The sequence below is a fragment of the Phlebotomus argentipes genome, unplaced genomic scaffold (assembly GCF_947086385.1).
Source record: "Phlebotomus argentipes unplaced genomic scaffold, Phlebotomus argentipes genome assembly contig_15, whole genome shotgun sequence".
Taxonomy (NCBI): domain Eukaryota; kingdom Metazoa; phylum Arthropoda; class Insecta; order Diptera; family Psychodidae; genus Phlebotomus; species Phlebotomus argentipes.
Window position 1 is genome coordinate 16,253,577 of NW_026776181.1, and position 25,037 is coordinate 16,278,613.

Here is a 25,037-nt window from a genome sequence, read left to right on the forward strand (position 1 = left end):
TGGCGGGAAATTCTTTTCCTTCTTCCACGCATTCGACTGAAGTTTGCCACAAGATTCTCTTCCCTTTGAATTGAACTGGAAAATAAGCCGAAAAATAACCGAAAAATGCATAAAAACGCCGTTTAAACAAATACATAAAATATTTAATAATTAATTATTTTTTTCTCTACATTTTGATACAAATTCTACTATAGTTTAAGTCAATAGAAAATAGTTTTAGTTCCATTTATGTCTCAATACAGTCAAGTTTTTGAAGATTGAGTGTTGTCTGATTTTGTGAATATCTATTGAAAAGAAAAAGGAGCGAATTGATGATGAAAAGCTTTTGCATTTTTCAGCAAAAAAACCTTTGATTTATCATTTTGGAAAAAAACAGTACAATTACTTATGGGATTATCTTGTGTGAGAGTTTTAAGCATTATTTTTCTTTTGCCTCAAAAAAGAAATCACATAATTTATGTCTTAAATTGGTTCTCAGAGAAACGCTGAAGAGGAGGAACAATTAAAAAAAACCTTAATTAATCTGTGCAAATCTCTATGGAGACTGAAGAATTCATTGTGCTTGACAAAATGCTCTGGAGCAGCAAATGTTTTGAGCATCAGATTTTACAGGAGGAAAAAGAACTATTCTTCCTTCGCTACTTTATGACTATTTGAAGCAATTATTTGGGCTTTACTGTTATTAGTCCGTCTGGAGACTGTATAAAAAGATGCTTTCTTTTTCATCTTGTTAAAGCTTCCATTCATGTTTTTTTTGGGGGCAAATTGTAGTTACAAGTTTTGGGGAAATTACACGAGACAGTTTTCCTGTTTGTCTTCTCACACACAAAAGAACTACCAAGATTTATGGAGAGAGAGAAAGAGAGAGAGAGAATGTTCTTCCTTTCTCTCCTTTACACAATGCTTTTGTATCCAATAAAGTTACAATCTCTGGCAAAATGATAAAACATGAGCTTTCAATTTACAAAAATGCTACATACTAATAATGTTTTATGTACAAATTAAAATAATTTTGCGCAATATCGGTAAAATCTCACAATTTTTCTCTTGGGAAAACAATACTTTTTTTTTCTTTTTAAATATATTTATGAGGACAACAAATTGACAACAACTTTTTTTTTTTTAATATTAATTTCTTTTGAAACATCACGAAAAAGGGCCGCGTTTTTTGCTCCCTTGAGAGCTTTTCTCGCTCTTTCCGGGGGGGTGGCGGAGAAAGCAGGCAGAAAAGCTCTGCCTGAGCATTCGATGCACTATATTCCGGAAGCTGCTTCCACACTTCAGCCTCAGGATTCGCCGTGGGGAAACGACTTCTTGCCCTTGAGAAGGTACACTTCCATGTTGTCCTTCCCCTTCACGTACACACTGCCGCGCGGCTCGAAGTCGTACGCCGCCTCCAGGTGGGGCAGGCACTCCTTGCCCACCTGGATCCTGCCCGCCACGCCCGTGGAGTCCATGCGACTGGCCACGTTCACGGCGTCACCCCAGATGTCGTAGTACAGCTTGCTGGTGCCGATCACGCCGGCCGTCACGTCGCCAATGTTGAAACCGATGCGCAGGATGAGGTTGAACTCCAGCAGGTCCTTGTTGAAGGCATCCACGACGCCCTGCATGGCACAGGAGAACTCAATCAGCGCATGCAGGTGCTGCTGATTGTCACCACGCGTGGACGGATCCAGTCCGCTGGCCGCCATGAAGGTGCTGCCGATGGACTTGATCTTCTCCACGCACTGGAACTCCGGGCGCGACAGGAGCTCATCGAAGTCCCCAATCAGCTCGTTCAGCACGCGCAGATACTCCTTCCCGCCCAGATACGACTCGTCGTACATCTCGTTGAAGTTCACGATGCTGGCGAAGATGATGCCGACATCGTGGTAGTTCTCAGAATACTTGGCCGTGTTCTTCAGCTGCTCCGCCACGTGCTTGGGAATGATGTTGTGGAGCAGCATGTCGGCCTGATTCTTCATGTGCTGCACGCGGATCTTGTCCTGATTCGCCACGGCGCTGCCGTAGAACGTCAGCCGGTAGCCGATCTCGTACTCGCGATTGAGGAAGCACACCAAGAAGAGCAGGAGAATGAGATCGATGTAGATCTCGATTTGGTAGAATGTCAGGAGGCGGATCTCCTCGTGAAGGTAATTCGCTGACGGATTGGTGACGTTGAGAACGTGCGTGCCGAAGGGAATCTCTTGGCTCTGGAGCTGCACGAACGCGTGCCACTGGTAGATGGTGATCCCGATGAATGCCACCGCCGCCAGGAGAGCCAGAGAGTTCCGCAGCCAGCAATTGAGCTGGGTGAAGTTGCAGTAGTGGATGACGCAGATGAAGAGCAGCAGGCCGTAGTGGAACTCGTAGGGCGTGAGAGTGTCCACGTCGAGAGTGGTGAGATTGAGGAAGATTGAGATGACAGGAAGAGACATGAGGATTGAGCCGCAAATGTGCCAAGGATACCAATTGGACACGGAATCGAAGAGCCTGTCGATGCAGGAATCCGACTTGGTGTGTCCTCTGGACAGCCTGATCATCTGCTTGGAGCAAATGAAGACTGCCAGGAACTGGATGCCACAGAAGACGGCGAACAGCGCCACCCACACTTGGTAGCCGATGCTCATGGTGATTGGCACGAGCAGGAAGAGCGACAGGGAGATGGTGAGGAAGATGAACACACTCACCAGCAAGTCTATGTAGGTGTTGTAGCGCGGCGTGGCCAGAGTGGGCGGACCTTCGCCCTGGTTCTCCTGCCCAAAGCGATGCGCCTTGCTGCGGAACTCCCTCTCCATCTGCCAGGATCTGAAGAAGAGCGTCACATTGGACACTGGCGGCTTCACCAGGTAGCTCCTCTGTGACTTGGCGTTCTCCTTCACGCAGCGGATCAGCTGCAGATCCGACTGCTTCCGCAGCTGCTGCAGACACGCCGCCAGGGGATCGACATAGGGCGCGTCGTTGACGACGTTCGGCGTCTCGGCGAGGCTGGACTGCGAGCTGGTGAAGTATCCGGACACGCGCTGCGCAGACGCTCCCAGGGCGGGCTGCACGCCGTTCACGTGGTGGATGCTGGAGCGCCGGGAGTTGCTCTTGATGCCAGAGTCCTTGCGGCTGTGCGCCGAAGGACACATGCTGAGCACCTCGATCCACGGGCTTGAGCAGTTCCTCTGCTGCAGACTCACCGCGATGGGCGCCATCGTGGAGCTCCGCGAGCGCCCGGCCGGCGTGACCTCGCCGCCGGCGGCCTGTGGCGATCTCCCGCACTGCGATCTGTAGCTGCCGGAGCGGCCGAAGGGCGAGATGTCGCTGCGTGAGTGCGAGATGTAGGAGCGCACGTCGATGATGTCGTCGAACATGGAGCACTGGCTGGGGGAGCAGTTGGTGGGGCCCCGCGGCAGCTCCAGCGTGTTCATGGCGGGCGCCGGCGTCTCCACCACCACGGGCACCTGCTGGTAGCCGTTCTGGTCGGCGCAGAGCGGCGGGTCGGCCTTCTTGGCGCTATCACAGTCGGGCGGGAAGTCGTCAGTCTTCCTGAGGAAGCGCGGCACTCGCCAGCCGCGCAGCTTGGCCGAGTACTTGCGCTCGTCAGTCTTGCGGTGGGAGCCGCGGCAGCAGGAGTCTTCCTGGTCGGAGTCCAGGCTGCCCGGCAGCGACTTGGTCGTGACAATGATGGTGGGCGCCGCGGCCTCGCCGGCGCGCTGGCTGCTCAGCCGGTTGGACACGTCGATGGGTGCGTGATTGGCGCCCGTGAGGTACTTGGTCACGCGACTCAGGGAGGCCAGCCTGGGGCGCGTGGACAGAATGGGACTGGGCGTCAGCGAGGTGGATGTCACCCCGATGGGCGAGGCTGGTGGCACTGTGGGCTGGATTGAGGACAAGTTGGTGACGCTGCGCGACAGCTGAACCCCATTAGTGAAGCCATCAAACTGCGGAATCAGCAGCTGACACGCACCCGCCTTGGAGACGTCCACTTCGCTCCGGCTGGCGTCCATGGAGATGCACTTCTTGCCCACCACGAAGTACGTGCGATGACCTGGAAAGAGCGCCAGAGAGAGTCACGCAATTCACTGAGGACGCGCGCGCCTCACACTCACCGAACACCTCGTCGCCCTCCTTGAGAATGTAGCCGTCGCCCAGGAATTTCCGCGTCTCCTCGGAAATGTGCACTTGCTCAGGCGTTCCAGTCGACTCCATCCTGCCGAGTATGAGGAAATTGTTATGCAAATTCCATGGTCAGACTCGCTGAATGCAGAGTTTTGTCTCCACAACTATTTATATCCACTTATTGTGGGAATTTTTGCTGCAAATATGAGAGAGAGAGAGAGAGACACTCACCGGTTGGCCAAGGTGACATCATTGCTCCACACATCGAACTTCACCCTCCTGGTGCCGACGATGCCACAGAGCACGGATCCCGTGTGCACGCCCACTCTCATCTTCACGCCCTCGTTCTTCTGCGCGTCGAAAATCCTCACCGCCTGGATCATGCCCAGGCCCATCTCCACGCAGCACATCGCGTGATCTGCCCGCGGTTCCGGACATCCGGACACGCAGTAGTAGCAGTCGCCCAGCGTGGAGATCTTCTCGCAGCCGTTGAGCATGCAGAGCTCGTCGAAGCGCTCAAAGAGATCATTGAGAATCTCCACCAGCTGCTCGGCAGTCTTCGTGGTGGACATCTTGGTGAAGCCCACGATGTCGGCAAACAGGATGCTCACGTTGTCCATGGAGTGCATGTGGAAGGGCCTGAACAGCGACTTGACGTCGTTCGAGAGGCGCGGATGGAGTGAATAGGAGCGCTTCGGATCCTGCCCAGACTCCATCGTGGAGCCTTCCTTCATGAGCATGTCCGCCACCTTGGGCGGCATCACGGAATGGATCATCTTCTCCTTCAGCTGCTTCTCCATCTCCAGCTGGCGCCGGATGAGGAGGTTCTGGCCCACCTTCATGAATGTGCAGCGCATCCGCACCACGTTCATCACCAGCACATGCAGACCCACCATGTGCACGCACAGGTGCAGGAGGCAGCGCACCACAATCACGCGATAGGGCGTGCTGGAGTCGTCCTCCTGCGAGTCGCCGGCGTAGTAGAAGTTCTGGAAGATGAAGTGTAGCGCCTCGAAGAGGAGCGAGTAGAGCACGGAGATGGAGACGCACTGCCACAGCGGCAGCGGCATGAGCGTGTAGATCAGCAGGATGACCTCGATGCAGGTGGCGAAGTGTCCCAGGGCGGAGAAGCTCCTCCCGGACAGACTGACGAAGAGCAGCGACAGCAGACAGATGCTGCAGGCCACGCACAGCGTCACCGCGTGGGCTCTGTGCTCGTAGAACTTGGAGTACGTGAGCCAGACGGTGACCAGGCACAGCACAATGCACAGTCCGAAGGCTGCGAGCGGGGGAAAATCCTCTTAGTTTATCGCGGCGGGAAGGAGAGAAACCCAGTCTTACCTATTGATACGAGGGAATTCAGCTTTGCGACAGTCAGAAAGTAAATCATCCAGACCACTGAGCAGAGGAGGATGTACAGGAGGGCGAATCTGAAAGGATTCCAATGAGAGAGCGTGGATTATATCGGAATTCCACTCCTTCGGCGCGCGTGGGCGGCGAGGACTGTTGGCGTGGGGAGTGACGCGCATATTAGATAATCTTCATGGGAAATGCCAGGCATCTCTCTGGTCCTCTCCAAATCAAACACGCTGACGGGCTTGATTGACTCCCCGTCGCAGAAATATTGAAAACTTTCGGCGTGTCTCAGGCTGCTGAACATGATTTATATCATGATTCGGGTTGAGTTTCCGCTTGAGTGCGTTGCAAGAAAACAACGCAGTTTTCCAGCGTGTCGCAGGAAGAGTTTCCCATTGAAAAGCCTCGCAAGTGGAGAGCTTAAGAAATTAGCAAGGAGGAGATAATATTGCTTAAATCTGTCTCTTGTGCAGAATTTTATCAAACACCGCAAAAAGTAGTAGAAATTTCATGAATACAGTAGCGAAAATTAGCTTAGGACACCTATGAAATTTAGACCAATCTTCCTTTTCTTATTATAATGTCCAGAAAATCAGTGTAAACGCAATTAGAACCAATTTCTTACCATGCATCAACAATAAATTACTGATTTTACTTTATAAAAAATCTGTGAACAGGATTTGGGCCGCAGTTATGCGGAAGAAATGGTACAAAAGCGTTAAACGGTAGCTAAAAACACACAAAAAGCAATGTAACAAGTCCAATTCAATGCGCTTTATAATGTAAATGTCATCTAGGCATTCCAAACCCATGATTTAATGTGGATTTAGAGCAAAATAGGCAGTGTCCTAACTTAATTTTCGCTGCTGTATACGCAGCTTTTTCTGCATTTTTCAATATCTCAGCATAGAATTGAGATATCGCCATGATCTCAATGCCATTTGACAGATTATTAAATTCTAATTATTTCATGTCTGAATCAAATTGTCTCGAAAATTGAAGGAAATATCGAATTTTTAGCACCAAAAGGAAAATTGGCCTAAATTCAAGCACGATATTTTATACTTGTTAAGAGGCCATAAATTGTCTTAAAACCAGACGCATAAATAGATTAAGAAGCCTCTTGGCTTTCAATTGCGCCTGCCATCAAGTAAATCCTGGAAGCCATCCAAGGATACAATCAACGCAGAGACATCGTCAATTCCTTGTCCATAAACTCTCACAAGGACCTCAAACAATCTTCGGAAGGGCATCTTGTGCTCAGCAAATCTCACAAATCCATCGCAAATTGACTTAATCCATCTCGATGGAGGATATCCGCAAAATGTCGTGCGCTGGACTTTTATAGTTCGCCTCATAATTTATCAATCAACGTAATGAAGCGACTATTAAACGCCGCGTGCAGTTAAAATACGCGGAAGAGAGGCTGTAAAGTGCCCTGAAGTGTCGCTTGAAAACATGCGAATTCAATGATTCATCAAAAGGAATTGGATTTTTGTCGAATTTCAAATTGTCTGCCAGGCTTTTGGCGCGGAGAGAAAAATGCGCGCCTATTTGACTTTCAAATGGAACAATTTGCATGGCTAAAGTTCCTTTTTCTTCTCTCTCTCGAGTGCGCGTCTCAATGTTCTTCAGGGAATTTGATGTTGTATAGGAAATTCCGATACGCATTGTTTGAGGGATTTTCTCCCCGCGAGCGACGCGACTTCAAGGGTGAAAATTTCTGATAAATGTCTTTTTATGCATTCAATCTGATTTTAATGGTCTTTGGCGTCTGCTCAGAAATAATTAAATTTCAAGAAGATTCCTAATCTCACATCGAACTTCTTGTGTCTCTCTCGAAATAAACTTCGCGCACATCTTCTTCCCATTCACATGAAAATTGGCTCAAGTGTTTAATCTTGACTTTGAGAGAAGACTGAATGCCGCGAGATGATCCTCTTGGCTGAGAGATGTAAATATTCCCAAAACGTGATAATGAGCGTATAATTGTGCAATTATTGCGATGGTGAGAGGAAAAATTGGGCAGGACAAGTGGCGGAGCAAAGTGCTCCTGTTTTTCCACGTGAATCTCTCTCTCTCTGGCTGCGTGTCGATAGAGAATCTCCGGGAAAAGCACAACACGCCACAGTCTGGGTTTATCTTTAGACACATTTTGCGCCCAGAATGATTATGTGAGGGAATCAAGAAAGATTCGATGAGCGGTGAAAACACGCAAAATGCTCCACACGAAACACCCGTTTCTCCATGGGCGCCACAAAATGAAGAAATCACGATTTGGGCTGATCTAGCCATTAGAGAATCCATTCATAATATTAGTGAGCAATAATAGCAATAATCGGGCCAAGAAATCACCCAAAATCCGCGTGTTTACAGAGTTTGAGAGGCACACAAATACACACACAAACAGCGCCAAAGATGAGATTCTTTTGCACTTTTGGACGTGCAAAATAAACAAAAACCACTCGAAACATCGCGAGCAAAACTCCCACAAACACGCGAAAAAGGGACCCCTTTTTTTGCAGCCCCCACGTGATTCGGCAAGAAAAAGGAGGCAAAAACTGTGCGCCCAGGAAATTACTTTTCATCGCAATAATGCGGAGAAAAATTGTGAAAATTACCGAAGCAGATGAAAATCATCCATCTTCGCAACGATGAATACAATCAATATGTTTTCGTGGAATTCATGAGAGCCTATAAATACGGAGAAGAGAATGGAGAGGAAATTATTATTAGAATAAATATTTATTAATAGAACCGGCAAGATTGTGATATTTATAATGTTAGCCGCAAGATTCTGTTCCAGTGATAAAAAAAACGGTCCAAAGACTCGAAGAAGGCGATGTTAAGACAAATAAGTCCGACATTGGGTGACACTTTTTATCACAACTTTCGCGACTTCGGCTTTTTTTTCTGTTGTTGTTGTTGTTTCGACCACAGTCACAGCGATAAGTATAGAGACATCACGACCACAGTGAAGATAATCTCAAATGTTGACAAAAATTGGGGATGAAAATGTTCTTGAACTTTCTCACATTCTGAGAAATACGCTTTCAATGGGACTTTTATCTTGCTGAATTGAAGAAGCGCACAAAGATCTTACAAAATATTGTCTCTGGCCAATAAATTGTGTGTTTTTCGGTGGCTTCTGAACTTCCTCTGTCCACTGTATCGACTCGCCAGACAGTATCGCATGCCCAGCAAGTGGTATCGATGACAGAGTGTCGGGAATTTCTTGGCCCGGCGTTTGTCAAGTCATCTGATAAAGCGCGCCACCCCAAAACGAGGTGAATTGCTCAGACAAGGGTTCAGACAAAGGGGAAAATATTATGCAATATTCCTTTCTACACCTTCAATTTCTCACTTTAATTCCAGAAAACTCCAGGGGCTGCTAATTTAGGGTTTGAGTGCCACAAAATCTTGCAATTGAAGCAATTTATTCGGGAATTTTCAGATTAATTCGATTTTCTTTTCTCATCGCAATTGTTGCTAAACTAAAATCCCTGCTAAAAAAATTTTTCCACACCTGAATTTATCCATTTTCCTATAGAATCCTTTCTAATATTCTCTTTAACACTTTAATTTCCATCCTTGGGCTTTGAATCTGCTCCTAAAAGTTCTTTTTAAGGCCCAAAATGTCATTTTTCACCTTGTTTTTTACTATACTCGTTTAGAAAGCCACTAATATCGCATTTTTGTATCCTTTTCCTTTCCTTTTTCACACATTTGCACACTTTTCGGCTTCCTGGCGTGATCCTGACCAAGAAAGAGAGGAATTTGAGCGCGAAAATAAACCATTTGCACTTAGAGAATATCATCAAAACTCGAATTATAGCCCGAAATATATTGAATATTAACCAAGAAAAGGCTTTTTCAATTGAAATTCAACAATATAACTCTCATTTTTCGCAGGAAAAACATTCTAAGCCCATCATAATCACTAATTTGGGGTAAAAATTGTTGAATTGACACTTAATTCAACTCTTACATTTATATTTATACACATTTCGGTATATTTTACACTGAAATATCAGCGCTTCGTTGGCTTTGTCTGTTTCTTTAAAAGTATCTAATTTAAAAGTATCCGACATTAGCAACACTTTAGAGACGCTTTCAGAAGCTAAAGTGTCAAAAGACACTCAATCTTGAGATTTACGGTGATTTCCTTCATCGTAAATTAGCAATTTTGAGCTAAAGAGTGAATTTAAGCCGATCAGGTGATTCAATATTAGATTTTTTATCATTTTTATGGGAATATCGATGGAAAACTCCACTAATAAAGTTGCAAATTTATTGCCAATTGTATCACTGAATTTTGGTTGGCATAGAAAACTCAATTGTGGGAATCAAATTTCAGAAGAATATCAAAACACAAAAGAACTTCCGAATCAGACACTTTGACTTCCACGTTAAACGCCTCAGTCTAATTCTTGGCTTTCACAAAAAAAAACATACCGAAATCTGAGCCGGAGCTGCGGAAAGACGCTGGACTGGTACTGGCCCTCGAGGATGGCGGAGTCGAACTTGGGGTCCCACCACGCCTTGGGCGCCGCCCTCTCGAAGGCCACGGGCAGCATGACGCTGCAGCAGGAGTGCCGCCTGCCCGTCTGCGCCAGGTAGTGCTGGATGTAGGGCGCCAGGCCGATCTGGATCTCCTCGGCGGAGTTGTGCTGACTGTCGCCCAGCGATGGCATGACTGCGGATCACGGGCAACTGCAAAGAAGGCGGAAAAGGTATGAGATGATGGCATGGCGAGTCTCGGCGTTTGATAAGATTACGGACTCGCTATCAACTCTCTTTCTTTTCCTCGTTTTTGCCATTGATATGGACACCAAGAAGGGTGAGCTAAAAATATCTACACACACACACGCACGCACTATTGGGAAATTGCTCATTTTCGCCGATTTCGTATTTGCCATTCTACTGATTCATCCCATGAACGGCAGAGTCTCAAATTTTACTCACGCCTGAGAGATTGATCGAGTGTGGTTGGGCGAGGGTTAGTAAACTCTCTCTCTCTCCTCATTGAGATGTGGGAGATGAGAGAGAAGAATGCTGGCAAATTTGTAGCCACAGCGTCGTAAAAATCGATGAGGTTTTCACAAATATTTTACGACCGCCCCGAAGATGGGGCACAACAATAAAACACTCAAGATAGTTGTAGCGTAAACCGCATTTGCGTATAAGCATGATTTGCAATGTCACAAAACAGGGGGATGTTCCCAACCACCTGTTAGTGGTTGTCGTCCAAATTCAGCATGACAGATACAATTTGCGTACACCAGACGAACTGTGCGCGTATTTGCGATGGAATAAATTTATGGATTCACCTCAGAAAACAGTCGTGCAAATGTTCCGCTTCATCTGGAGACTCTCGTCGTCGGCTGAGCGCGCGAAATCAGAGGTAAAAAAAACATGTAGATTTGTCGTTGTGAGTCACCAGCGCGATGGAGCAATTAAAATTGAAAAGTTGAACTAACCAAAAACAGTCACATCTCATAACCATTTTCAGAGATGCTAAAGACACCGAGAGCGTATATTTAATAAATGGCGAGATGGAGGAATAAAAAAAAGCCATCCAGCGAAGAGATTTGTGCGGAGAGCGAGAGAGACTGCCAAACGGCAAGTTCATCCAAGGGGGAGAGAATATGGCCAGAAGTGGTGTACAGAGCTGTAGAAGTTTGAGGAAGTGGATTGCTTCTCTCTCAACACTTTGTTTTTCAATTAATTATTCAACTTTCAGAAATTAATTCTTATCAAAATCCTAATTTTGACATATTTTCTAGGTTATGTGACTTATTAAAGACTAAAGAAGAGTTTAAAATAAACATTTTTGCATTGAAGCAACAATATTTTCTTTTATTAGTAAGAATTGCGCATTTTTACTCATTAAAAATCGCAATTCTATAAGTTTTGATAAACATAACCTCAAATTCTCACTTCATAACACCATAATTTGATCCACAAAGATTAAAATTGGGAATTTATATCATAAAGTGCGGTTAAAATCAGAAAATCATCAAAATAAAACCATTTTTGACTGCAAACATGGTTAGAATAAACTGAAAATCATAAATTTCAAATTTTTTACTTGGATTTAGGTTAGATTTCAGTTAGTTATTGGTTGATCCCGTGATGTCTGAAGTCCCTGTGAAGTGTCAAGGATTCTTCAAGACATTTTGTGAAAGTGTGAGGAAATGGTGTACAGATTTCAGCCATACTATCTTCCCCTTGAAGTTCACAGCGTCATCCGATGAAGTTTGGCTTAAGCATACACATTGGCACTGTATGTTCACTAAATACAGACAAGGAGCAAATCAAACATCCCAGCCACCCTCGAGACGCCCAAAAGCCAGGAGTCACTCTCGCAGGGCATAATTAGAACCTGTCTGTGCTTCCCATGCAAATGTCCGCGGATTCGGCGGAGGAGAGAGAAAAAAAAACTGCATGTGGACGTAAGAATTCGCGCTTGTTAGCTTGATGATCAGCATGAATTGTCGCTTTACTCTTTTCGCCCAGCAATTGCGGATGAGCCAATTAATTTTTGGGTTTATTCCTCTTAATTCAATTCGCATTGTTTAACCCTCTTCAATTGAGCGCCGAGGAGGCAAATTAAGATGCCTCCGACAAACTATTTTGAGGGACTTTGACCGCTTTCCCTCCGTCGCTATTCAGCCCAAAATTGATAAATGGAAATTTAATGAGTTGAGCAATTACGACACTGAGAAGAGCAAATATGGAGAGCTGAAGATTTAAAAAAAGTTGCAGATAAAACCCTCTGAAGGCTGCACTTAAGCTCTCTTCAAAGTCTCTCAATTACCGAGAACTAGAATTGAGCTCAACAAAGGTATGAAATCTCTGCTCAAGCACAAGTTCACAATGCATTATTTCATCCCAGTTTCATCCCACAGAGTATTAACTTTCCACAAAGGAGCAAAAGGAGTCGGTTTTTCCAAGGGGAAAGTCACTCGCAAGTTGAGGCCATTAAATTTATGATTATTCACTCATTTTTTTAATGATTATTTGTGATTATTACTCAAATTCTAGTTATTTCATACAAAATTCGGATTATTTTTTAATTATCTTTTGAATATTTGATAAAAAATTGATTATTTCATACAAATTCTGATTATTTTTGATTTTTTCTAAAAATTTAATCAAAATTCGAATATAATTGTGAATATTCGGAATATTCTGATTCATTGAATGGAAACAATAATTTTTTTAATTATTCAATTCAGAATTTGATTGTTTTAATTTTTTTTTGTTAATTTACTTGAAAAAAATAATTTTTTTTTGATTATTAAATTCAGAATTTTATAATTTTGGGTTTTTTTTTGTAATTTCACTCGGGAAAAAATCAGTTTTTTTATTATTCTATTCAGAATTTAAATAATTCTTTAAATTTCACTTGGGAAAATAATCATTTTTTGATTATTTTACTCAAATAAATGGTTATTTTATTAGAGAACATTGAGTTTCCTCAAAAATCGTCTTGTTATTTGTCCCTTGATTTTTTCCTTCTTCTCCGGCATGAAATATTTATTACACCCACTCTTTTTCTGTATTATTTCGTCACAATTTCTTTCAGCACTCTTCTATTTTCGCCCCAAATTTTGACACCAATACACACTTCTTATGCGCTCCCTTAACCTTTCAACAGCCAGGCAGTTTAGGGCATCCCACAGGCTGACGTCAGCAGCAAATGTGGTCCTTTATGTCGTCCTGACGACAGTGGTCAAAAACGGTTAGCAGTGTGACAATCCCATTGGCATGACAGGAGTTGATTGTCCGAATAATTGGATGCAACAACAGCTGAAGGGTGTTTTCGCCAAGTTCTCCAGCGGTAGAAAATTAATCATTTCACCGAGTGAATTCACACGAGAGGCCAATTGAGGACACGGCGATGCTCCCAGCAGATTTGTCAGCATGACAGACAGCTCAAAAGCACTCCCCTGGAATTTCCATGGCGATTCATTAGCAAATGAAAGCCGAGCTACATCCCACTTTGCCCTCATGCAAGCTCACAGGCTGCCGAGGAGGCTTTCCTTACATCCTTTTTATATTTTTACTGTGTGGTTAGACATTTAAATTTATGGTCGCACTATCGCCTCGGGGCGGAAGTGTGTGTGCGGATGTGGGGAAAAAATGTTTCTGCGAAAACATGTCATAGAGAACAAGTTGTCAAGAGATTCCACATTTCGGGTGGCGCGTGGAGGAGACCAAGAAAAAGAGACGTGAAAACTTTCTCGAGGGTGTTTCGAGAGGGGGGGTTTTTCCCTGAGAAAAACTAACAGAGAGAGAGAGAGAGGGAAAGTGTGGGTGAAAGGATCTCTTTCAATCGATAGTCTGTCGCCGGTACAAATTGTGGATGAAAGAAACTCCTTCTCCCTCTCCCTTTCTCTCTTATCCTGGAGAATGGGCAAAAGGATAGATAATTTAGAGTGGAATTCAATTTGTTACATTTGTTTTCCCACTCATATTTTGCCCTCTCCGCACAAGTCCACTGTTGTGCTTTCTGCAAAAAGCTCTCTCTCTCTCAGTCGCTATTGTGGGAAAATGCTGGGCATTCACTGTGCGCTTAAAGCATGTCCTGGGGAAAAGTAATTTTCCCACACGAGACCCCAATTCAACGGTCCAGTGAATATTTCATTATTTATTGTTCTACCCCAGTGAATAGGTACAAACTTTTTAATTAATGCGTGTGTAGTTCAATTAGCACCTATTTCATTATTGACTGCGCCAATCATATTGACAAAAGTCGCCAATTCATCGCATCACTCCACACAACATGGCAAATAAAATCTCCTCCAATTTATCGTGCAGAAAATATGTGAAAATACTTGCAAAAATGGGCAAAAATCCAGCCATTTTAGACTTAGAGTGATTACAGACTCGCTGGTGATCCACGAGAGTTGGTTGAGCCACAAAACACGACTGATCCATTGATATATCGAAGGTTCAAACGATATTTATGGGATTCTCGACGGCAGCGCGCTCATTTGACAGATCAAAACGGATAAAATGGCGGATCTCTTGCGAATAAGATCTCAAAAGCTTTAAATTCTTCCGTAAATCTTCCATTTTCGTAATTTTATCGTAAAATTTCACGCTTTTCGGTAAAATAAACAAATCAATTGACAGCTGAGAAAGGAGCACGAAGCAAAGTTGTCGCTAGTGTCGACAAAGAAGAATAACTCCTGAGTGTGAACAGCGCCAGTTCAGCCACGAATTATGTCTGATCCATATTTGAGTGTGTAAAGGTGCAGATCAACCACAACTTATCGCTGATTCGATCTTTACACACTCCAAGCTTATCCACGGAGGATTGATCACAATTCACGCCGATTTGAGGGTAATCTGCAAGTCTGTAATCGCTCTTAGATTGAGTGTCCTTTTACAAAGCGCCATTAGTATGGAAGATCCATCGTAAAATAGTGCTTTCGTCCATTTGACAACTTTGGCGTGTTCTAGAGAGTTGTAGGCTGTGAAATTATCTTTCTAAATCTGTGCCACTTTTGTCAATCGAGCTGTAACTTTGAGAAATATGTGGGGAATGATGTATAGGTTAATAATTATAAGTGGCGTTGTGGGCGACGTTCAGCTGAACTTTCGCAATCCAGACGGGTCATGAGGTCACGCGGGAATGCCTCAATCGGGGTGACAGCGGGTCACTAATGTTGTGAGTGAAATTGCGATGGTAATCAATACACTCTGTGTTCGCGCAAATTCCCAGAGATTGTTGCAAATTCGTTATGAATTTTCTGCGAAATTTTCCATGCAAGAATGTCAAAAGGCACACATTTGATAGATTTATTTTCCACCACTTTGTGGGTTTCTCTGGAAACGAGAGTGTCTCACTGTGAAAATTTTGCCTTGGCAGAAACCACCGAGAGAAGAAAAAGGGTGGAATGGAGAAAATTCTGCAATATAACATCTTTCTGATATGACTTTCGCGTGTGCTTTTCCACAAACACACACACACGCGCACGCGAAAAACTCTGTGAGAAAATATCTTGATGGAATCTCAATTCTTCTCCGACATTCGCCTCAAAATAGAGTCACGTTCAATGAAATCAAACTAATTTGCTTGCTGGCGACCATAAAAGTACACGTATAACGAAATTTGTGCCACAGAGAGACAGACAAACTACACAAATTCTCTCTATGGGAGCTCCTAAAGTGGGTGGGTGGGAAAGACCTTCTCAAAAAAGCACGAAATTGAGACTTCTCCGTGTCCATTGACTCTGAAAAACGCTTCGAGAGGAACTTTTTGCAATCACAAATGCCGCACGCTTTTTCTCCAATTTCTTTCACTCGCTCTCACTTCACTGTTGAGCTTTTGAGAGGGAATTTTCGTGCCATTCTCAAAGCTCACAACACCGAGGCTTATCAGCTCGTCTGAATTAAGCCAGAAAATGGACTATTCAGCGAGTATTCATAGAGTAATCTGGAAAATGTGCTCGCATTTTCTTAAAAGTCAAGGGGCAAACAAAGCGCCCAGCTTACAGATTGTGGACTCCAAATTGAAATTACTTGAAAATTCTCAAGTGGAAACTGTTAAAAATACGCACAAGGCTTTGGAGAACTTGAAAATTGATATTCTTCTTCAATTTCTGGAAGCTTTGGCGGAGAAATCACTTCACGGAATACTGAAACTAATGGAATTGCAAGAGTAAAATATAAGTGGGCGTGGCATTTAAGAGGGCGGAGCTTCTGCAGCATTTCTAGTTTAATCCTAAGTGTATAAGAAGTTGAATTTGGAGGAATATTCGTGTCTGTCTCCTGCTGAACACACGAGATGTTCATCCCTTGGCTGCAGCTTTAAGTTTTCTTCTTATCACCTCAATTATCAGCCCCTTCGATCAGGCTTTCTTCCCTGCAATCGTGTCAACCTTGCAATTGCTCTTATCACACGCTCATTGGGAATGCTTTCTCACACACTCTGTGAATAGTAAATTCTCCAACTACGTACTTTAAAGACGTGGAGCTTCTGTGTCGAAATTGAAGCAGACATGTTGTACTTAAAACTACATTAAAGTAAATTGTCTCAAGTGACAACAAAACTAAGTATTGTGTCGCCAACTTGAGTTTCAACAGCAGCAGATGAGAAAGAAATGGTTTGGCGTGGAGAAAAAATGAATTATCCAAATGAATTTTCCACTTGACGCCCTCAACGTCTCAGCGGTGCATAATTTATTTGATTCCTAATGCAAATACCAGTCTGTCATTAAATCACATTCACTACCATTTGGAGGAATATGTATGTATTATTTCTGCATATATAATTTGCCCACCCTTCACGCCCTCCACCCAGGAAAATTTCCGGGAAATTTGCTCCAGTGCAAATTTCTCCTCCGCGTGCCGCTTCCGCGTGTTGGTGCCAACGAGGAAGCAATGGTGGAAGATTAAAAAGACCCCGACGAGGGTGTTCCAGAGACAGAAAATATGTAAATCACATTGTAGTAAATATTTGTGGAAACATTTATCATTTGGCCTCTCGCTGAGCGACTTCCCAATGAGAATACATTCTCCAATGGTGATCCAAAATATTGTACAGTCAATCTCAAGAACTCAATATTCCACCTCTAAAATGTTTACTCAATCAACAGAAAAAAAAACAGAGCGCCCAAAGAAAATTGCCATTCGAGCCCCCGCGGGAGAAATGAAACGGAGAAAGGCTTGGCGAAATGGCTCTTGAGAATTTTTCAGGAGGAAAAGAAAACCCTCGGCGATGGAGGGTGGGAAAATGGTGGGTGAGCGCGCGCGTCCCTGAGAAAATCCAGGACAATATAGTCAGGGCCATTTGCTTCTGGCACGAGCATTATTGCAATTGCACATTTCACTTAATTAATCCCCAGCAAATGTCCACCATGAATTCCTAATGCAGACACACAGAGAGAGAGAATATTTAGCATCTAAAAGCCAGGAGAGACGAGACTTGGCATAATAATTGCACTGGGCACTGTTCGTCTGTCGCTGACTTGAGAAAATACAGCACGGCGAGAGTGCTGAGGAAAAACAAAGAGTATATTCCAACACTGTGAAAATGTTTAGCTCGAGAATGGCAGATATTGAAGCACTTTATCATCATTTTTTTGCCCTCAAACTCATAAGCGGCGTTTGGAAATCTGCAGAGTATGGCTGTATTTCCATCGTGTGAAATTGTTTATTGATTGAAGAGCAGAAAATGCTCATCTCACACGTGCTCTTCGTCAACAGATCTCATCGAAAGCTCTCCGCACAAATCGATTCGATATATATATCTCTCTGGGATGGCGGGAATGGCAAGGAGAGGGAGACAATTAATTCTTATCACTCACTCTGGGCGCTATGGGAAGAAAGTATTCTATTAATGCAGTAAATTGTACCTTATTGAGAACCAGTTTCATTAGGCCAAGAGATTGCCAAGAGGGGACAAGGAGGGGAAAAAAAGTTAATGAATTTTGTAATATGCGATGCTGAGAGACACTTTAATGGAGAGGTTTTCAAACCACACGACAACGAAATCGTATTGATATTAAAAACGTCTCGTTGGCGCGCGCTGTTCAAATAGTGATTTTTCACTCTCATTGTTCGGGTAATTTGTTAATTTACTCACTCAACATATGGCCCGGCAGCTTTTTTTTCCACCTCCACCCACACCCTCGTCCCCCCGGAGCCCCTCTGGGGCCTCCCCCCCCGAAAGCCTCTGACTAAATTGTTTTGGGTGGGTGATAAAATTGCTTGAATAATTAATATTTGATGATGTGACAGGGAGTGTATGACAAATTTCGTTCCATCCAATTTCCATGTCCCTTCTCACCATGAATTATTGATGATTTTTCCACGTGAAAATGTCGATGGAAGAATTTATGGTAATATGTGACCGAGCATTGCAACTTATTAGCACTGTAAATGGCAGTGTGTCTCCGCGCTGCCATTTACTTATGTGGCGAACTATAAAAATTTATTCATCCACTCTCTCAATTTTATAATTATTAATTTTATTTCTGCACTTGGAGGGAAAAAAAATCCAACTTCTGCGAAAAGGCTTAGCAATGCTGCAATCTTGTGTGATTCTCGTGAAAATCATTAAATTTTCTCACATCAACTTGCAATAAAATATTCCTATTTAACCTTTGGACGATAATTATGGTGTGTTTAAACTCGGTTTTACCCACACTATTTGCGGTATTAATATAATTTCTTGTGTCAGATGTGCAATAAATTTCAAGGGGGAGATAATACAGTAAGAAGTGGTGCAAAGCTAAGGCAGATGTACTTAAGAAGTGGAGGTGAATTTCCTGAATCCTGTTTTTACTGATAAATCACCCAGATTCTTTGGATTTCCTTCGATTTTCACGCAGAAACAAAAATAATAACCTTTTTCTAGGTTATGTAAAGAATCAAGGATAGATTTAGTGAATAATTCGCATTCTAGTACATAAATTCTGCTAGTCTTTGGCAGAATTAAGCATTTGCAAGCAATAAACAGTGCCCTTTTGATTCTTTGATGCCAAAAATGCTATGAATTGTACTAAGATTGAACATAACCTCAAAAATAGTCACTTGGACTTGAAAAATGTCCATTTAGAAAACCTTCTGGTCAAAATTGGCTGAGAATTAGTAATTTTAGTATCATTTGGCAAATTTTGAAGATCTGTTAGTGACATTTTTAGGTTATGGTCAGAAAAGACACCCAAAAAGCGGTTTAAAGTGAATTCTTACACAAATATCGGACAGAAACTCAATACAACATAATCTTCCCCTTGAATTGAACACCTTTGATGCCAAGAAATACCGCTAATTCTGCTAAAATTGTACATAACCTCAAAACTAGTCACTTGGATTTGGAAAATGCCCAATTATACAACTATCTGGACAATTATGATCGTTGCGATAATTTTGCGATCTAGTAAACTTCTAAACGGAGTATTTGATGATTTTTTGGTGGTATTTTGAGGTTATGGTCGGAAAAGATGGCCAAAAATAGCGATTTTATGTCGATTCTTATAGAAATATCGAATGGAAACTTAAGAGATTTATTATAATATGGGAATTAATGTGGAAACAGACCACAAATTTCGTGTTCTAGAAGCGTGAGGCAAATTTGAGGCATATTATCTCCCCCTTGATAAATTCAAAAGCCTCTGTGGTCACAGTTGATGTTCAAAGCGAGCGTTTTCCGCTTGCAATATCTGTGAACTCTCTGGCAAGCGTCGGCAGTACAGACATAGATCAACTGAGCCATACTTTGTCAAACTTCAATTGCCAATTAGTTTGAGTCCAACTGTTTTGCCGAAGGGGAGACCTCGAGCCGGGGGAGCCTTAATTAATCACGGCAGCGCAACGAGATGAAAGAGAATCAAAAATTTCTCACTGCACTGAAAAACATCCCATATAAATTTCCCTCTCTGTTCTTCCAACTGTATATCATTAAGAGAAATGTGTGTCTGAGCAATTTTCACCTTGTGCGAAAATTTCTCATCTCCCGATCAAAAGATTGTTTTTCCCCGCCCGCAAGAAAACATCCCAAAAGCCCACCCACATTTTCATGGGTGTTTATTAAAAGTTTAACTCATTTCTTCCACTAATTTCATAAATTCATCGCAAATGTTGAACTTTAGCATCGACAGCGGAGCCGATTTTTCCCCCGCCATTGTGACTTAATGTTTATGTGCTCAATATAAAATTCATCATTAATTTATAGACTGAGCTTTTTTTCTCTCTTTCGTCTTGCACACCAATGACGAATGCCATGACGTCAGAAGAGGCTTGATTAGTAGACGATGGGCTTGGAGAATGCGAGCAAAAAAGGCCCTCACGCGATAAGGTTTTCCGCTGAGCTTTGACATCATAGATGAAGTCACTTCCGCCACACGAGAGAGAAGACGGCAAAAAAGTCCTCCGATCATCATCTGGCGGGGAAGTTTAATGATGATAGAGGAGAGTTTCGTGTGGAAATAAAAATGCAATAAACGTCTTGAGCATTTATCTCAAATACTCCTGACACACTCAATGAGAATGCTCTTCATCTTCTTCAGCGCTCATTGCAATGGATGGAGCTCAATAATGCATCACAAGTCATTACTGGCGGCTTAATTATTTCCTCGATGTTGACTCGCGCGCGCGAGTTGAGACAAAAGTGATCTTGAACGTGAACCTTTTCCAACAGATCAATCTTACTCACGATAGTTGCGCTCTTCGGGGCTTTTTTCTTCTTTCTATCTCTCTCTCTCTCTGCCCATGAGATGATCACAAGTGATTCAAAAAATCGATAAGGAGTTTCGCAATCTTCAGAATGCGTCTATTTTGTGATACATTCGTTTAGAGTCACTTGAAAAATCGCGCGTTATCAGTCTGAGAAATTATCACAGTGTCTAAATATTGGATCATCCATTCACGCGCACGTGTGTGTGTGTGTGTTAAGTTCATCTCAAACATTTGAATATTTCCATATATAGAGATTTTAATCTCACATCTCAATATTGGAAGTAGGTTTATAGACCGAGAAAAAACCCGTAAATTTTATTAGTTTTTCACACTTTATCATTGTTTGTGTTTACATGAATTTTTCCATTAATACATTGCTCGATTTTCCACCGACTTTTTATTGTCGCTTGTGATTTTTCCACACAGAATGTTTTTTTCTCTCTCTCTTCAGCACAAGAACAGAAAATCGCCTTGGCCCTAAACTCGCGCGTTCTGTGTGACTGAGATTAGAGAAAATTCCCTTTCACGCGCGCATTTAATATTTGTCCACTTGAGAAGTCAAGTAAACATGTTTTGAGAAAATTGCATTGCCAGCATTGAAATTGATTCTTCATATTCTGGTAGGTTCAATTAATCAAAATTATTGTAAGACATAACACAAGATAATTGGAAATTACTCTAGTTTCACTTGATCTTGTCGACATGAGCAAGATTAATCTGCAATAACTGAGTGGCTTTTACACTGCATGGCAGAAGATTTGCAGCAGAAAAGCTGCTCCGAATGCCATTTCAGAACAGTGAATGTTAAAACCACCCGAAGAGACACTTGTACTTGGGATAATCCATAAAAATTCGTGAAAGGTTAATGATATTGTAGCTTCTGGTGGTGCAAGAAAACAGACAAAAAAATATCGCGAATAAATGGCAAGATTGTGGGATAAAAGTGGAGCACTTTGCAGCAATTTTCTCCGTGCAATAAAACATTATGAGAGCCACGAGTTGTCTATTGATAATCACAATGACCTGCACGCAAGGGGGAGACAATATGCCATCAATCTGTACACCACTTCCAAACACTTCTGAGTTTGCCAGACACTTTTTAGGCTTAAATTTGATTGAATTTCTAAAGTTTCCATTCAAAATTTCTATGAAAATCGACTTAATAATGCTTATTTGGCATTTTTTCCGACCATAACCTCAAAATATCCATTAAAGATCTTCAAAAACTCCGTTTTGAAACATTCTAGATCACAAAATGAACTCAAAACTGATTGAGAGTCAAAATTGACTAAAAAGCTTTATAAAGAAACATTTTTCAATTCTATATGACTATTTTTGAGGTTATGTTCAAACTTAACACAATTTGCAGTGTTTCTTGGCATCAAATGTTCAGAAAAGCACTGTTTATTACATGTGAACGTCTAATTTCCCCAATTGAATACGAATTATTCACAAAACCTGTCCGTAATTCGTTACATAACCTCAAAAAAAGATTTTTATTATTGATTTTTGCGTGAAAATCGGAGGAAATCCAAAGAATCTGTTTAATTAATCAGTAAATTAAGCTCTCAGGAAAGGAATATTGTAAAGCTTTTGAACACTTTCACTTCTTAAGTACTTCTGCTGATCTGTACACCACTTCTGACTGTATTATCTCCCCCTTGGCTGCACGAAGGGTTTCACAGCGGGCGGGAGAGAATTGAGAAAATCTCTGAATCGTCGCCTGAAATTGCCCATATCTTGGGTGAGAAAGAAGTCACTCTCCTTTCTTTTGGGGTAAATAATTGTGCAAATAAGCCAAGCAAAGAACTCAAGAGCGCTGAAGTGGCGACACTCGAGCGCCTCAAGAGCCCGACTCTCATCATCTGTGCTCGGGTGACAAGTGTGCGGGTGCAGAAGCATGTGAAATTCAGTAGTTATTTACCCCTGAATCCACAAACATGACATAAAAAAGTAAAACAGTAATATCTGACGACAAGCTCTTATCACTGTACGATTTCTTCAAGACTCTTGCAATCACATTCTCCCCAACGATAAGACAATAGTTGCCATTTATTTGCACCGACCATCGCAGATAAAATTAGATTTCACACACGATTCGTCGCGTTTTTGGGCGCGCTTTGCTCAGGCTTTAATCGGACAAAGCGCGCCAAGGCGCAACAACATCTTTTTTTTTCCCCACCATCAATGCTCTTTTCCGCGTCTTACCTTCACCGCGAATTTCACTCTCTCTCTCTCTCTCTGTCTATTCCATATTTTCCGCACCGTCAAAATTGTCGCGACACTTTGCTGCTTTAGGAGTTCCTCGCGTGTTCTAACTTTTCGCACAGCTCCACCTGAAAGTACACACAACAATAAACCTGATAAACCTGATGTAATGGAATATATACACAATTGAGGCGACGGAAGAGTTTCCCTGTGGTTGATAAAATTTCTCAAGAGTTCACCGAGATAGCGATACCGATTCTTTTTTCTTACAAACTCTCCAAAATTGCTTCACATTTGCAATTTTTTTTCGGTGGTTTCGCGAAAGAAAATCGCTTGTTGTGCTTCAGGAGTAATTGAGCTAATTTAAGGGGGAAAAACTCACTGAGAGGAAAGAAAAGCACTTTGGCAAAGTGAAATGAATTGAAAGTAATTATTTATTGGAAAATAATTCATATTTGGCTGAAAGAATTGACGTGAATTTCCATTTGGATTTCCATAAATGACCCGAAACAGCTCCAGAAGGTCAATGGCATAAATTACAAAGGCTGGGAATTGCTCCTTGACCCACGCCTTGCTTGACCCAATTCACCGTACTTCACCTGAAGAAAATCCCAGGCATTTTTCTCTCAGTGTGCCATGAATATGTCCATTTTCCCTCCTCAGCTGCTGCTGCTGCTGAGGAAGTGAATTTTCTATACAGTATAATTGCGATTCATGCCCAGAGTTGCGGAGCAATTAATCAGAATTTTGACACGAAATAAGGTTAAGTGATGTTTCTGCTGAAAGGGAGGAGAATTGGCGCCACAATTTACCACGGAAAACACATTCGCACTCTAGACTAATTGAAAGGACGCGCGCGATGGTTAAAGAATTCAGGTTGAATTTCACTTGGGAGATCAATTTACTCATTGTTGTGTGTGTGGTTTCCCAAGTCGCGCAACCCCTTAAGTTTTGAGGCCACAAATTGTGGGAGTACCATCAAAAAGGCATGTGCTCCAATTTCACCCTCAGCTTTTTAATTACAACATGTAAATAATACTGGAAATGAGCGTGGATAAAAATAAAAGTTGCGTGTAGGGTTTCCTTTCGCTCTTCTGTATCTCTCTGTCGGCTTCAGGGCAAAAATTCTACCATTCACGACAAAAGCACCGCCGCGCGCTTCAGACACAAACTTCTCTTATTTTCCTCTTTATATGCGGTTGATGAAAGTGGAGGTCGCGCGCGGGGTGGTTTGGCGGTGGTGGAGCAGAAGAAGAGGCAAAAAAAAACCAGCGAGAATTTCCTCGACATGTGCAGAAAATTACATTTTAAAGAGGGGCGAAAGTTGCTGTCGGTGGTTAAACTTTAAGGATATGTACAATGCGTAAAAGTTGTCCCTCAGCCACACTTTTTTCTCAGTTGTTTCCCCCCTCCCCTCGAAAGGAAATTCCACGCTGTGCTCGGCGTGAAAATCGTGGCGCGCGAGAGAGGGAGAAAAAAAATATAAATTTTCATGGTCAAGTCTAAGTTTTTAAGTCTGCAGTCGCGCGCGAGTTTATTGTTGAGACTCTTTTCTTCTTCTTTTTTGTACACACAAAACATTCGAAAAGACATGGCAAAATATTGATGATATATGGAGACAACAAAACACTGTCGACCACCTTCTTCACTGCCAACAGTTCAAAAATCGTTATTTTCCGCGGAAAATCCACACAATCGCCACGACACTTTCAGCGCGAACGTGTGTTGGTATTATCAAAATTTATGAATTTCAAAAAAGATCAGCCACACGGCACTCGCACTCTGTGATATTAATTGGTAAGAAGTGCGATTGAAACTATCCAATTGCAGGCCAAAAAACTAATGCGATAGTTTTCTTTTCGGGGGAAAAGAAATGGAATGCCTTGTGAGGCTGTGGATGGAATAAATTACTTTTTTATTGATACCCACTTTATCTTAATTACTTATAATTCCATGCTTTAAAATAGTGCTCCAGCAGACTAACACAATGTTTTCTCTTATCACAGCAAAACTATACTAAAGCACTTTGCAGAGGCTGAGTTTTAGCAAACTGTCATATGACATGGTCTGACAGATGATCTCACGTTCTCACCACACTTGTACTAAATGCGGACGACTTGTGGTGAAAACACAAACACTCACAAACACATTTTGAACACCTCTGCACACAAAACACCCACTGATTGTCG

General features: G+C 42.6%; 1 protein-coding gene across 1 annotated transcript; it reads right to left on the reverse strand.

Moving 5' to 3' along the window:
* Positions 1 to 121: 121 nt before the first annotated feature.
* On the reverse strand, positions 122 to 24,889 carry LOC132262575 (adenylate cyclase type 9). The gene is made up of 7 exons (XM_059761874.1): positions 24,778 to 24,889; positions 22,849 to 22,976; positions 9,901 to 10,158; positions 5,431 to 5,519; positions 4,321 to 5,368; positions 4,080 to 4,180; positions 122 to 4,018 (listed from the first exon to the last, which is right to left on the reverse strand). Exons 3-7 carry the CDS (start codon positions 10,137 to 10,139, stop codon positions 1,287 to 1,289), a joined length of 4,209 nt encoding a protein of 1,402 aa, XP_059617857.1. The 5' UTR covers positions 10,140 to 10,158; positions 22,849 to 22,976; positions 24,778 to 24,889; the 3' UTR covers positions 122 to 1,286.
* Between the last annotated feature and the right edge of the window lie 148 nt (positions 24,890 to 25,037).

Bases quoted from the DNA above. Each gene is read 5' to 3' on its own strand.
- LOC132262575 (XM_059761874.1), bottom strand. From the start codon at position 10,139: ATGCCATCGCTGGGCGACAGTCAGCACAACTCCGCCGAGGAGATCCAG. The intron at 5,520-9,900 runs GTATGTTTTTTT...GAATCCTTTCAG, and splicing joins CAGCTCCGGCTCAGATTTCG to ATTCGCCCTCCTGTACATCC. The intron at 5,369-5,430 runs GTAAGACTGGGT...CCCCGCTCGCAG, and splicing joins GAATTCCCTCGTATCAATAG to CCTTCGGACTGTGCATTGTG.